The sequence below is a fragment of the Schistocerca gregaria genome, chromosome 1 (assembly GCF_023897955.1).
Source record: "Schistocerca gregaria isolate iqSchGreg1 chromosome 1, iqSchGreg1.2, whole genome shotgun sequence".
NCBI lineage: Eukaryota > Metazoa > Arthropoda > Insecta > Orthoptera > Acrididae > Schistocerca > Schistocerca gregaria.
This window is the reverse complement of record NC_064920.1, coordinates 1159462376-1159476347: the sequence shown is the minus strand read 5'-3', so window position 1 is coordinate 1159476347 and position 13972 is coordinate 1159462376. Positions and strand designations below refer to the sequence as shown.

The window sequence follows — 13972 nt, the reverse complement described above, 5'->3', positions numbered from 1 at the left end:
TGTACTTATTGTGTGATTTGTTCTAGCAATGTTTTATTGTTACAGGCACGAGAGCCTCGCAGAGAAGCCTATCAGTGGTCAGAGAGTCAGGATCAGATTCTTATCACCTGGAGCACAGGTGAAGAGTCAACAATGCATATTCTTGTTGTTCATGCAATTATCATCTTGCTTAACTATGGACCTGGCCTAGGTAAGATTAATTATTGTACATATCATATGCACATATTTAAATTAAAACTAGTTAAATATGTTAAGCTGTTAGATTTCTGTCTATGGGTGAAGCCTATTTCAGTTGTCTACTAATTTCTATTATTTCTGTGAGTCTGTTTCTAGTGCTTTATTTCATTCTGCTGAAGTGGACTTTTCAATCCAGTGCCTGTGGGAACTGGTAGACAAACAACTTCCTGTTTTTAAGTTGATCCGCTAGGTGCTCATCAAGGAAGGGGAGGCAAGGGTAGATAAATAACTTGCATACACAGTCAACATTTGGCACTCAACAATAGGAGCATGTGTTTAACTGAAAAATTAAATATAAGTGAAAAATATTGAACAATGGGAAATCCAGGATGGAATAATCTACAGCTACATCTACATCCATACTCCGCAAGCCACCTGACGGTGTGTGACGGAGGGTACCCTGAGTACCTCTATCGGTTCTCCTTCTATTCCAGTCTCATACTGTTCGTGGAAAGAAGGATTGTCGGTATGCTTCTGTGTGGATTCTAATCTCTCTGATTTTATCCTCATGGTCTCTTCGCGATATATACGTAGGAGGGAGCAATATACTGCTTGACTCTTCGGTGAAGGTATGTTCTTGAAACTTTAACAAAAGCCCATACCGAGCTACTGAGTGTCTCTCCTGCAGAGTCTTCCACTGGAGTTTATCTATCATCTCCATAATGCCTTCACGATTACTAAATGATCCTGTAACTTAAGTGTGCTGCTCTCTGTTGGATCTTCTCTATCTCTTCTATCAACCCTATCTGGTATGGATCTCACACCGCTGAGCAGTATTCAAGCAGTGGGTGAACAAGCGTACTGTAACCCACTTCCTTTGTTTTCGGATTGCAATAATGGCGTTATTTGAAAAGGGTAGATTGGTACTTACCATATAGTGGAGATGTTGAGTTGCAAACAGACACAACAAAAAGACTGCCACTCAAATCTCCACTATATGGTGAGCAGCGATCAATCCTTTTCATTGTATTGAAAATTGTTAACATTTAATTAGTTTTGGGGACATGACATTTATTTATTTTTTTATTTTTTATTTTGTGTGTGTGTGTGTGTGTGTGTGTGTGTGTGTGTGTGTGTGTGGACAACTCAGCACCTCAACTATTTGCTGAGTTGTTACCTTTAGTCCTTAAACTATTGATAAGAAAAAGAGCATCAGAAGATAATGTTGCAAAGGAAAGTCTCTCAAAACAGGGTAATACAAGACTGATAAATATTTTTATTTTTTAAAATGAAGAGTGTTTCATCAGCAGACTGTTTGCCTACTGTGACCAGCTGATGGATTTTGAGGAAACGTGTCAGTGTGTAAGCACACAGTTAAAGGACACAGAATAGGTGTTCACTTTATAATAGAGAGAGAGAGAAAGAGAGAGAAAGTTCCTCAGTAATGTGGTCAGTTTCTTGTGTTTATAGCCAGATCTTTTCTGCCCCTTGGTAATTTTATTAGTTGATAATTGTTGATATGTTAGGTTACATCAAAAATGGAATTCCGATAAAACATTTGCGTAGAAAAAATAACTGTGCAGAGATTTCTGGAATATAGTTCAAGTAACATCAAACTTAAGCATATGTTGGAAATGGTACATTAGTAGTCAGAAGACTACTGATATTTCAGCTGCATAAGTGTCAAAATTTCACCCTCCATTGCTCGTAGCAAATGATGCTCTTACTTTCCGAGTTGTCAGTCACATAAAAAACATTGAGAACATTGATAGCTTTTAGATGAATCTGTCTATACAGCTACAGTGTACATATACCCAAAAAATATAAGGCATTAGCAGATGCAACTAAATCATTAAGCGTTACAACAAATAATGCATTTCGTAGCGAAAGTAATGTAGTTAAACACGGGAAGTGTTTGGAACCTTTGAGTTGTGTGAATAGACACTCAAAATTCTGTTAGCATTTTTAAGCTGTTCTGCGCAGTAGTCTTATGTGATTACTAGTTAAGGTATAGGAGCACATACAAAAACAGTGCCTGAAGGTTGTGAAGAATGTGACTTGCTTAGTAGTCATTGAAATGTTAGAGGCAAAATTGAAATTGTGTACTGGGCTAAAACCCTTGAAACTCGACATCAGTGAATTTACCATTAATGAAATAGTGTTAATCAGAGATGATAATACAGTGACATTGTTTAATTTTTTTTTATTTTCTGCAGATAGGGGTATATTTGAATGTATGCTGGAGATTTGGTTTCCTGTTGAGGGTGAGCCACCTAAAGCGTATCTTGTGGACACTTCTGAAGAAGCATTGTTGATTCCTGACTGGCTCAAATTGCGTATGATTCGTTCTGATGTTGACAGACTTGTTGATGCTGCTCTGACTGATCTTGAACCATCTCAGCTTGTTCTATTTATCCAGTCATTTGGAATTCCTGTTAAGTCAATGAGGTATGTATTCTCCTTGTTTGGAGTACACTATTTATATTGACTGTTTATTATTCTTATCTTTCTATATTAATAAAACATGCCTTTTTTTTAAATATAAGTTTCTATCAGCTTAAATTAGAAATACTTTTGTTCCATAGATTGATAGTAAGACCAGATCCCCAAGGATATAAAAACATGTCATAAAACAAGAATACATATTTATAAAAAGAAAATGGTATGGTAATATGCCTTTCACAGAACCTAAGTGAAATAGTCGTATTAGATGTGCAATAAGTCAAAAAAATATTTTCATTTAAGAGCTAATTGCAAATTTGTCATTATAAATATAAATGTACAATAAATTGAGATGCATATGATAATGTGGAGGTTATTGTAACCACAGATCATCAACAGAAAATTAATTTGACACTTATTTACATAGATCACATTACTGACAGTCCACAGAAATAAGATTTTATGTAATACTGGTGTCGATGCTGCAGTTTTTTGTTTGAAGTCTGGTTTGCTACACCTGTCTTCACTAATCTGTCCTATGCAAATTTTCTAGTCAACCACTAAACTTGTATCCATTCGAATCTGTTACTGTATAAGATAGCCAAATTGGTTAAGGCGATTTCTGTCATAAAGTGGGAAATTCAGGTATAAGTCCTGGTCCAGCACAAATTTTCATAGTCATTGTTCCATTGTACAGCTGATAGTTGTCCATATTCACAACTACGAATACATTTCTTCAAAAGGCTACACTACAGACAAATACATTCAAGACACTTCCTAACACAAATATATATATATATATATATATATATATATATATATATATATATATATATATATATATATAAATGTCTTTTTTTGTTTTTAGAAATGCTTTTCTTGTTGCCGTCTCTCTACTTAAGTCATCATCAGTTACCTTACTCCCCTAAGAACAAAAATGATGCACTACTGTTAGTTATGCATTTCCTAATCTAATTCCCTCACCATTGCCTGGTGTAATTAGACTACATTTTGCTTTCGCTGCTTTACTTGTGTTGAAGTTTATTTTATAACATCTTTCGAAGACTTGATCCATTCTGTTCATCTGGTCTTCAAAGTCCTTCAGCCAATTGGGAAATGTTCCAGTGATATCAACCGTTACACAAAAACTTAATATGTTTCTAAGCTCAGAAGAACAATTTTTTATTAACTTTGTCAGTATTTTATCATATTCTCTCAAATTTTATAATTAATAGATTTTATGGTGAACATTACTTCTGGTATAGTGAGGGTCATATTCATATTACTGCATTTGTTTGTTATGGCTTACCTGAGACATTCCATGGCAGCATCAACTGAACTTGACAACACCTTCTGTTCAGTAAAAGTTATTAAAAGTTCAATAAAAAGTGTTGCATCACTAACTCCTCTGTATTCAATTTATCATTTACTTTTAAACGGTCTACTCCTCTTCTACTGGTTCTACCAGTCTCCTCTTTCACTACATACCATATTGTCTTTATTTTTTTATCTGATGTGACTAATTTTTCATGTGGTTTTTTTTTTTTTTATGGCTGTATTATCATCATCAGCTTTACAAAGCATCCTGTAATGAGCTACATCGTTAACCTCCTGTTTCTGTTTTTGTTTTACAAGATACATTTATTCTTTGTGTAACATGTAGCATTTTTGTAGAGTTTGTTATTGTGAGTACTATAACATCACTCTAGTTCACATCTGTGAGGAATAACATAAAATAAATGATGATGTAATTTGCAGACTGAGGTAATTAATGAAAAATTGCACCAAGGCCAGGATTTGAACCTGGATCTTGTGCTCAGTAGGCAGATACAGTAACCACTTCACCACCCTTCCGCAGTGTCTTTGCACACCCGCATAGATCAACCTAGTATGCCTCCTGCCTCAATCCAAATATTCATTCCACATCAGCCATATGGTATTCCCTCTAAACTTGAACAGCATTACAGAAACTCTACAACTGTACTGGAATACCACCTCAGAATTGAATGAAATGGGGGATCCTGCCTGAAACCCAGGCTTAGGTAGGGCCGAGGCATGAATGGGAATTTGGATTTGGGATTCCCCTGAGTTGGATGGTCCTCAAATGGTTCAAATGGCTCTGAGCACTATGGGACTCAACTGCTGTGGTCATTAGTCCCCTAGAACTTAGAACTACTTAAACCTAACTAACCTAAGGACATCACACACATCCATGCCCGAGGCAGGATTCGAACCTGCGACCGTAGTAGTCGCACGGTTCCAGACTGCACGCCTAGAACAGCGAGACCACCGCGGCCGGCGGATGGTCCTCATTTAAAGGTGGAATGACAGATAACCAAAACCCTGGCGAATGATATGGTTCAGTTGTTCCAGTCCATGGTGATGTTTGGTGATGGAGGGGATCATTCATCTGTATCTGTTTCTTGAGGGTTGTGGGAGGATTAGGGATGTGTGAGAATATGGCACTGGAAATATGTTTGTGGATTAGGTTTGGAGAATAGCGCCTGTTTGTGAAGGCCCTCACGAAAACTGCACCATACTGGGCAAGGAAGTTGTCATTCACTGTAGATATGCCATCCACGGCTGGCCAGGCTGTATGGGAGGGAATTTTTGGTGTGGAAGCAATGACTGATGTGGAAATGCAGGTACTATTGGAGTTAGTATGTTTGATATGGAGGGAGGTGTGGATGGAGCCATCAAAATGGTGTAAGTCAACACCCAGGAAGATAGCGCATTAGGTTGAAGGGGACCAGATGTAGCAGATGGGAGAGAAGGTGTTGAGGTTGTGCAGGAATGAGACTAGAGTGCCTTGGCATGGAGTCTAGATCATGAAGATTTTGGGAGTCTAGGATCCAGTAGATGCCCCATAAAAAAGGTTGTCATAGGAGGATGCAGTACGGGTGCCCATGACTGTGCCGTGGATTTGTTTATATATCTTCACCACAAAGTAGTAGTTGTGTGTCAGGATATAGTTGGCAAGTTCTGTGTGAAATGAAGTAGTGGGCTTGGGGACATTGGGTGAGAGAGTGTTCAATGGTGGCAAGGCCATGGACATGAGTGATGTTGATGTATAGGAAGGTTACATCTCCAGTGACATGTTGGGATCAAGGAGCTAAACGGATGAGGATGGTGGATCGTGCTGGAAGTGATTATTATTTTTGATGTGAGAACTACATTTTGACAATGGGTTGGTGGTGTCGGTCAGCAAGAGCGGAAATTCTTTCAGTAGGCACACAGTAATCAGCTGCAATGGGGCAACTAGGATTGTTGGATTGATGGATTTTAGGGAGCATGTTGAAGGTGGATGTGAAGAGGGAGATGGACTCAGGTGAGAGGTTCTGGGATGGTAAGTTATGTCAGACTTCTGGGATGGGAGCACTATGACAGAGTTGATAGATGGAGGAGTCAGACAGTTGGTCGAAGCCATCTGTCAGGCAGTCACTGAAATTCAACACAACAGTGGTTTGTTTGCTGGTAGGATGATTAGGTTTCTCCTTACGTCCATTGCCTTGGCATAGGGATCATATCCCTGTGGAAGACCTAGATGCAAGACCAGCCCAATCCACCTACCCAGCACTTTCTACTCCAGTCCCGTCACACCCTTATCCTACCCCACCTGTGAAATCAGCCATGTCATACACCAACTCTGCTACAGTCACTGCACAGCTTTTTGTGTCTGCCTAACAACTAACCAGCTATCCACCAGAATGAACGGCCACTGCCAAACAGTGGACAAGAACAAAGTTGACTAGCTAGTGGCACGGGCCACTGCTAGGCACAACATGCTAGTCTTCAATGGCTGCTGCACAGCACAGGTCATCTGAATCCTTCTCTCCACCAGCAGCTTTTCTGAACTCCTCAGATGGGAGTTACCCTTGCAAAACATCCTTTGCTCACAATACCCTCCTCAATCTCCTTTAGCCCACAGACCCCACACCCTCCACCAAACAGTTTTGCTTTCTTCTGTTCTGCCACACTCTCCACATTCACATCTCCACATCACCTTACTCATATGCGACTTCCCCAGCTCTCACATATGTGCCCATATGTCTTGCCCATGGACCTGTGAACTGTCCCACCTACTTTCCTAGCCTACAAACTGTCTACTCACCCCTAAACAATCTTCCTGCCTCCCTCCAAACTGCTAGCTACCCACTCCTAAAGCCCCTTCCTGCTACCTCTCCTTCCTTCCTGCCACCCCATCCCACCCTTGCCCATATGTCGAACTGCAATCCTGACACAGTGTGTGCAGCCGGATCTGTGTAGGAGCATAGAGGTGTGTGTGTGTGTGTGTGTGTGTGTGTGTGTGTGTGTGTGTGTGTGTGTGTGTGTGCGCGCGCGCGCGCATATGTGCTCTGTGTGGGGAAAACATGTATGCCAAAAGCTAGCAAGCCTTCTTTCTTTTTTGTATGTCACTATTGACAACTTAACACCTCTGCTTTTCAGTGAGTGGTCTCATTTACTCGTAAAATATTTACACCCTATTGGAAATGTCCTACTAAAATGGCACAGCCAGTAGCCACATATAGAAGTAAAGGAAACATCCTAGCTTTCGTAACTGTTAGAAGGAAAGAGGGCTATGTTGGGGAAGGTTAAAAAGGGAGGCCAGAATGCTTGGATCCCAGAATCAGAGTGTCCCACCAGCTTATATCTGTCTAGCACCAATGATAATGGTTTAACTCTTCGACTATGAATCACACTGGAATTTGAGCTACCTAAACCATTAATATTGCCATAAAGTGTGATAGAAATGTTTATAGGCTATTGTTTTTTAGTAGTCATACTCAATAAATAGATCTGTTACATGGAACAAACTTCATGGCCTGTTGGTTTACAGAAAGCAGAAAGAAATCTAAGAATCATTATAAAAACTACTGTGATATCTCTATATATAAAATAAAATGTCCTGACTGGTTCACTGTTTTTTAACATTTCATTATGAGCACAGAATAGTTTTTCGGCCAGAAGTACATTGGGAAAAGACGGTGTTTCTGTGGCCTTAATTAGCATGAAAAATTTAAAAGGTTAGCAAACTAAATCAGTGAAAGCTTTTTAACAGTCACCATGACAAATTGGCTTTGACAGACTTGCATAGGAAAAAAACCGTTTTAATACACTAATTTTTCAGTAGGTCTGATATATGAAAATTGTTTTTGTTGCAATTCCTGTGCAAACCAATCAAGAAAAATGTAAAGTGCAAGTGGTGTATGTGATGTGTTGAATCACATGTGGATGACAGAACACCAGAAACCAGTCAACTGGAACATGGAGGATGATGAAACATCACTAGGGCCACATATATGGGCTAACAGGCACTGGAAATCACTGTTGACAATCCTTCACAAATAAAAGAAGTGAAACGCCTATAGCAATAAACAAACTGCCTTCAATTAGCTGCCTAGATGGAACAAACCTCCACAAAAACAAATCATTACTGGGGGAAAAAAGGGATACCGTCAAACGGTGTGATTTCAGATGGTTTTGTCGTTATTTTGATTGTAACTTTCATATATATTGTCAGATTAAATTGATTGTTATGGAAATGATAGGGTATACGTGTAACGAATAAAATATCCCAGAACAAGAAAATGTATGTGTAGGTATATTTATCTGATGCAGTTAAATAAAGTGTCCAAAGTCACCCCAGGGATTGGGGTGGTTTTGGACACATGTGTTTTTTAAATCTCTGTCTGGAGTTACAGTATATAGAGGACGAATTCGGACAGTTACTGCCTTTTTTAAAATTCTACAAGCTTTTTATTTTATTTTGGTGACATTTTACACATTTTAAGGTAGCCCTTTGTTACAAATAAGTGATATGTAATGATATAATGAATTTTATACATTACAGATAAGTTTTTATTTTGCAAAGATTTAAATAAAAATTTTAACAGTTCTTAACTGAAATATTAGAAACAGACAGAAACAAACAAAGTAATTTAACTAAAAGGTCCAAATAATTTTTCTCACTCATCATTCTAAATTAAGTTGCAGACACTTTAAATAAACGATTGTCTTCGAGTCTAAAGCACATCTTCTCGAAAGATGAACATTCCTCTCTTCTCAACTGGTGTGGAAAGTATTCTCGAAATTTGTAATTTTTGTATTGTGTCTTCATCGGGGACGTTAGGAAACAAAATGTTTTTACTGTTCTCGTGTGGGCGCAAGAATTTCACACTTACTTCCGTAGCACCAACATTTGTGGCCTCTCCAACATACTGCCTTGTTTGCTCCATGTTTCCACATTTATATTTGTACTCTGCAACAAGAAAACCCTCTTCTTTCAGCAGTATAATTTCATTGGATGGTGTGTCGTTTTCAATTTCACTACTGCTAGAAGCACTGTCACTTGTTTCAGCACTGTTTTCGTTTCCTTGAAAATCTCGGCCAGTGATTGATTTTCTAGGTTGAACGTCTAGTTTACAGCATTGGTGGGAGCTACCAACCTTATTTGGAGGATAATGAATTTCTTTTGAGCATTTCTTCAAAAGTGGAAGACCTTGCGTCTGCATTGCTTTGCTGGCTCTCCTCATTATCAGGCAATTTTCGTGACATGATCTGGATTAAAAGGGATTAGGCCTGCGGCGCGAAATCCACCATTTATGTTTTCCATGGAGTTTGCTGAAATCTTAGTCAGTGTCTGCTTCAGAAGAGATGGGAAGCCATCCTTGGAAATGGTCCCATGAGTATGTTTCTTCCAATCAGTTAATACAGCTCGCCATGCTGCTTTCATTGGCCTGAAGGAGCTTAACATGGAGCGGTTGGAGGAGGTTCGTGCTATTGCGGGGGTGGGGGGAGGAGAATGAATGAAATATTGTTCCGCTCACACTCTTCAATAACACGTAAAGACACATGACTGGATAAGTTATCTCTGATCATGACTGTTGGCCCGTTTTGCCTCTTCAAAAAGGGCAAAAAGATTATAAAGACCCAGTCTTCAAATACTGGCAGGTCAAACCATCCAATTTTGTTCCTATTGAAACGGGTTCCTTGTGGTCCACCTTCTTGCCACGTGTCCCACAAACGCTGTGATTTGTAAAGGACGTATGGAGGAAGCAGTTTACCATCAGCACTAGCTGCCATCATTATTGAGACACTAGATTTTGATGAGTCCATCACTTTTTCGTTCCGTAATTATCAGCTGCTTGCCTGAATTGTCTGACATGTTGGTTTCATCATAGTTGATCATGTTGCTAGGTGGGAGATTTTCCAGCTTTGCCTTGATATTGAGAGAAACATCTTAACAGTCTCTTTGTTCACTTCTGCATGAGCTCATTTAATATTTTCACTTAAGTGAATGGAAAGATCTTCTGACTGTCATTTGAGGAATAAATGCACCCGTTCTTCTCCTGGCAAATTATTATGAGATTTCTTCTCATTTCGGCCAGATTTATCAAGGTAGCCTTTAACTGAACATCTAATACCCAGTTTTGTGAAGGGAAATCTCCAATGTGCAACCCTCAAGATACCTTGCTTCAACATTTCTTCTTCTTCTTTATTTAGCACTGGTTGTCCTCCCATTTTTTTCAGATGCGCTTCCTGCACTTTATTTTGTAGGGTTGATATAGGTATACCATACAAATCACACGCTTTTCTGTACAATAATTTACCACTCTGAATATCACGAACAGCTTTATGTAAAAGTTCCGGGTCATAATTACACCATACTGTAGCACCTCTCCTGCTCTTATACACTCTTGGCATTGTCCAAAATCACCCCACACAATACACAGTTTTACAAAAACCGTCGTTATTTTATAACCTTGCTTGAGAAGCTCTTCAAACTTGTACAGAAATTGTCTCAATGCTGTTAGCTAACGGAGCACATTGATAATTACAGTTACAATAACTTCCCACTAGGTGCAACAATAGAAAGTTTCCACTTTACGATAATGCACGGTTTTAACACTGTGACTTTTCATCAGTTATTCACCGAGGGAAGCAATTGACGCAAAATAAAAGTTGTGGAAAGCGATACATGCAATCTTGTGCTTAAAATAACTGGCACACAGACATTAAAATAAGTAACTCTTTGTTTCTATGCAGTGGTAAAGAGCAAATAAGCCATATTATCAGAAATCAACCCGTTTGATGGTACCATGTTTAAATGTGATTCCATATGCAGGAATGTCCATTTGAGATGGTAGAATTCAGTACCTGGAGTAATACTGACACTAATAACTATAGAACCACGTATTTGATTTGTCCCTTTTCTTAAGTTGCGATGTGAAATTAAAACCATTGGAACACTTTCATTATGCAAAACTGGCAGCCGTGTAAAGTGCTACTAACTCCTTTTTTAATGTGTAGATTCACACGTGTGATGGCGTAACAACATACAAATTTGATTAAGCGGGGAAAAAAATCTGAGCAGGCTAAAAGGGCACAAAGCTAATTTTAAAATGCATTGGTTTTGAAGTTCTTTTAAATTCTGGCATAAATAATTGTATAAATATTCCAGCAAACTGCTCAATAAATTGGACTTGGCAGTGGCAGTGGACCCTGCTCAAGTGGCTGAAGCTGTGCTGGACAAAAGCTACATGGCTCAGCTGGTGGAGGTGCAGCACAGGCGGGGTGCTCACGGAGGGCACATACTGGTCCAAGTGCTTCATCTAGAGCAGCCCTCGTTTCCAGGTAATCTTTATTTGTGTTTCAAAAACTGTTTAATTCCATGTAGATAATTATTTTAAACCTGTTGAATCTGTGTGCACTGTTTAGTGTAGGAAAACTATAATGGTGCATCTTTTCTTCCTTAAAATAAGCAAGTGGAGTGTTTACAGTTTTTATTGTATTTATTTTGTTATTTTTTTCACTTGTTACTAGACATTGCCATTTTGATTACACATGCAACTTACATTTTTTCCTGCACTTAGGTTACTCCTTGATAATTCTGCTCAGTTTCTTTCTTGATGAAGACAGTAACAAAGGACTGTACCTATCTACACACACCCACACACACACACACACACACACACATTCTCTTTTAACTCCTATGAAGTACATGCCAGAGGGCACTTCATATTGTTCCATCTAACAGGTGTGATCAAAAATTAATGGGAATTTTTAGTTTTCTTAAAAAATCTTATTTGTTCATAATTGATCACCACCATTTTTTCCTCATGAAAGTAATTCACCTCAGATACAATACACTTGTGCCAGCACTTTGTCAATTTTCGAAGCACTGCTGGAACTCACTTTTTGTTACATTGTTCATCTCCTTCAGCAGTTCTGTTTCTATCTCCTCAATGGTGGCAAAACAAAGTCCATTCATGGTTCTCTTCAGCCTCTGGAATAAAAAGAAGTCGTGGTGGACCATGTCTGGTGAATACAGTGACTGAGGCAACTCAGCGGTTTTGTTTCTTCCCAAAAAAGCACAAGCAAGTGTTGTGGTGTGAGTGGGAGCATTATTGGGATTAAATATCCACAAATGATTTTGCCACAATTCTGTTAGTTTTCTTCGAATTGATTCACGCAAATGGCGCATAACTTCCAGGCAGTATTCCGGATTAACTGTAAGACAGAAAATAGTGAGAAAACCTTTACATATGAATGAAACTCTCTCTCTCTCTCTCTCTCTCTCTCTCTCTCTCTCTTTTCCCTTCAGGCTGTTTCCATTGAGACAGTTGGGACTTCGTTTTGAAGTTCTACACATATTCCCATGTTTTGTCACATGTTCTTTAGAAGTTCTGGATCATTGTCAGTTTCATTCAGCAATTCCTGAGTAATGTCTATGCGACATTGTTTTTAGTTGAAATTTAACAATTTGGCATCAATTCACCAAGCACTTGACAGTACATATAACTTTTTTAGCTGTCAATAACAAAATAAATATTCAAAATGGATGAAAATCAAACATACATCAGGAACATGTGTACCAACAATATAAGAAAATTTCAAGTCGGGTATATAAAGTCTACAAAATTATAAAAAATTCCCATTACATTTCATTAACAGACGTAGTTTGGGAAAAATGACTGACTCTATGGGATCAGTGCATAAGAGGCTGAAGAATATTCATACTTTGCCTTAAAGCTCGGTCTTTGAATTTTCTGAGCAGGTCTTCATGAAATGTATAGTGTCTACCAATTAAGAAATTCCGTCTCTGTTAAACTCGTTTGCTGGTCAGACAAGCTTTTATCACTATTGTCCTTCTTTGATCATGCTCAATGACTCACTTCAGTTTGGCCTGAGATGGATCCCAAACACGTCAGCAGCATTTAAGTGAGGGCTGTAGAATTGTTTTGTTTACAATCTCTATTGCAGACAAACTTGAATTTACTGTGGGAAGAATGACTGCCTTCTGTGCAGTGTAATTAGTTGAATTTTGACTGCTTGTTCCAGTGGAAACAATACATAGAGGGCTTTAGTGTATACCTAGATTTTTCACTTAATACTAGCTCTTAAAACTTCGTAATCAGGCTTTTGTGGGGTAAAAGTTATCTATATTGAAGCATGTGGCAGTTCATATTTTTCAACATTTCTGTGGCACTCTCACATGAATAAAACACATGTATGACCATTTGTGCTGCCTTTCTTTCCATTCATTCAAAATCTCTTGTTAGTCCTGTTTTGTATGGGTACCACATACTGAAACAGTATTCTAGAATTGATCTTGCAAGAGTTCTGTAAAGAAATGTCCTACAATGAACTAAAGTTTGCTACCAGCTTTACATTCACCTTAGCACATGTGATCATTGTTATTCTCAAATATTTGGATGACTTGACTGACTTTAGTTGCAACGCATTAATTCTGTAGTTAAGTGATACCATGCTTTAGTTTTTTTATGTAGTACACAATTTTGCATTTCTCTCCGTTACAAGCTAGTTGATAATGTGTGCATGAAGCTGATGTTTTTATGAGAGTAAACTGGCTATGAAAACAGTTTTTATCGGAATATCATTATAGATAACGGCATCACCTGCAAAAACTTTAAAACATGTCAAAACATTCTTGATCCAGTTGCAAACTATTTATCTATTCCATATAAGTGTATATTCATTTGAAGGTGTCCTTGTGCTACTGAATTAAAAGCTGTAGCTTTTTTTAGAAAAGTCATTCATTACATTTGAACAGGTGTAAAACACAACTGAAGCTGTATGGAAAGGAATGGTTCACTTGGAAGGGGTTGCAACTCGTAGAAAGCACTGACTGCTAATAGTTGGATCTGATAACATGTTCTGTAATATCTACAGCTGCATCATATTGCACAAGCCACCTAATGGTGTATGGTAGGGAGTACCAGTAGCTGATCCCATGTTCTCTACTCGACTTGTGAATGGCACGTGCGAACAGTGGTCGTTGGTATGCCTCTGTATTAGTTTTGATTTCTCGAAGTTTCTCATCATGGTCTTT

The 13972-nt window shown here is 38.4% G+C and overlaps 1 protein-coding gene across 4 annotated transcripts in view; it reads left to right on the top strand.

The window, feature by feature from the left end:
• LOC126284091 (integrator complex subunit 1) overlaps positions 1–13972 on the top strand; it is a 292520-nt gene that overhangs the window by 207117 nt on the left and 71431 nt on the right. For all 4 annotated transcript variants that reach the window (XM_049982751.1, XM_049982744.1, XM_049982760.1 and 1 more), the window contains 3 exons: positions 46–190; positions 2394–2625; positions 11081–11253. In XM_049982751.1, the coding sequence (XP_049838708.1) occupies positions 46–190; positions 2394–2625; positions 11081–11253 (550 nt within the window). The remainder of the gene's footprint in view (positions 1–45; positions 191–2393; positions 2626–11080; positions 11254–13972) is intronic.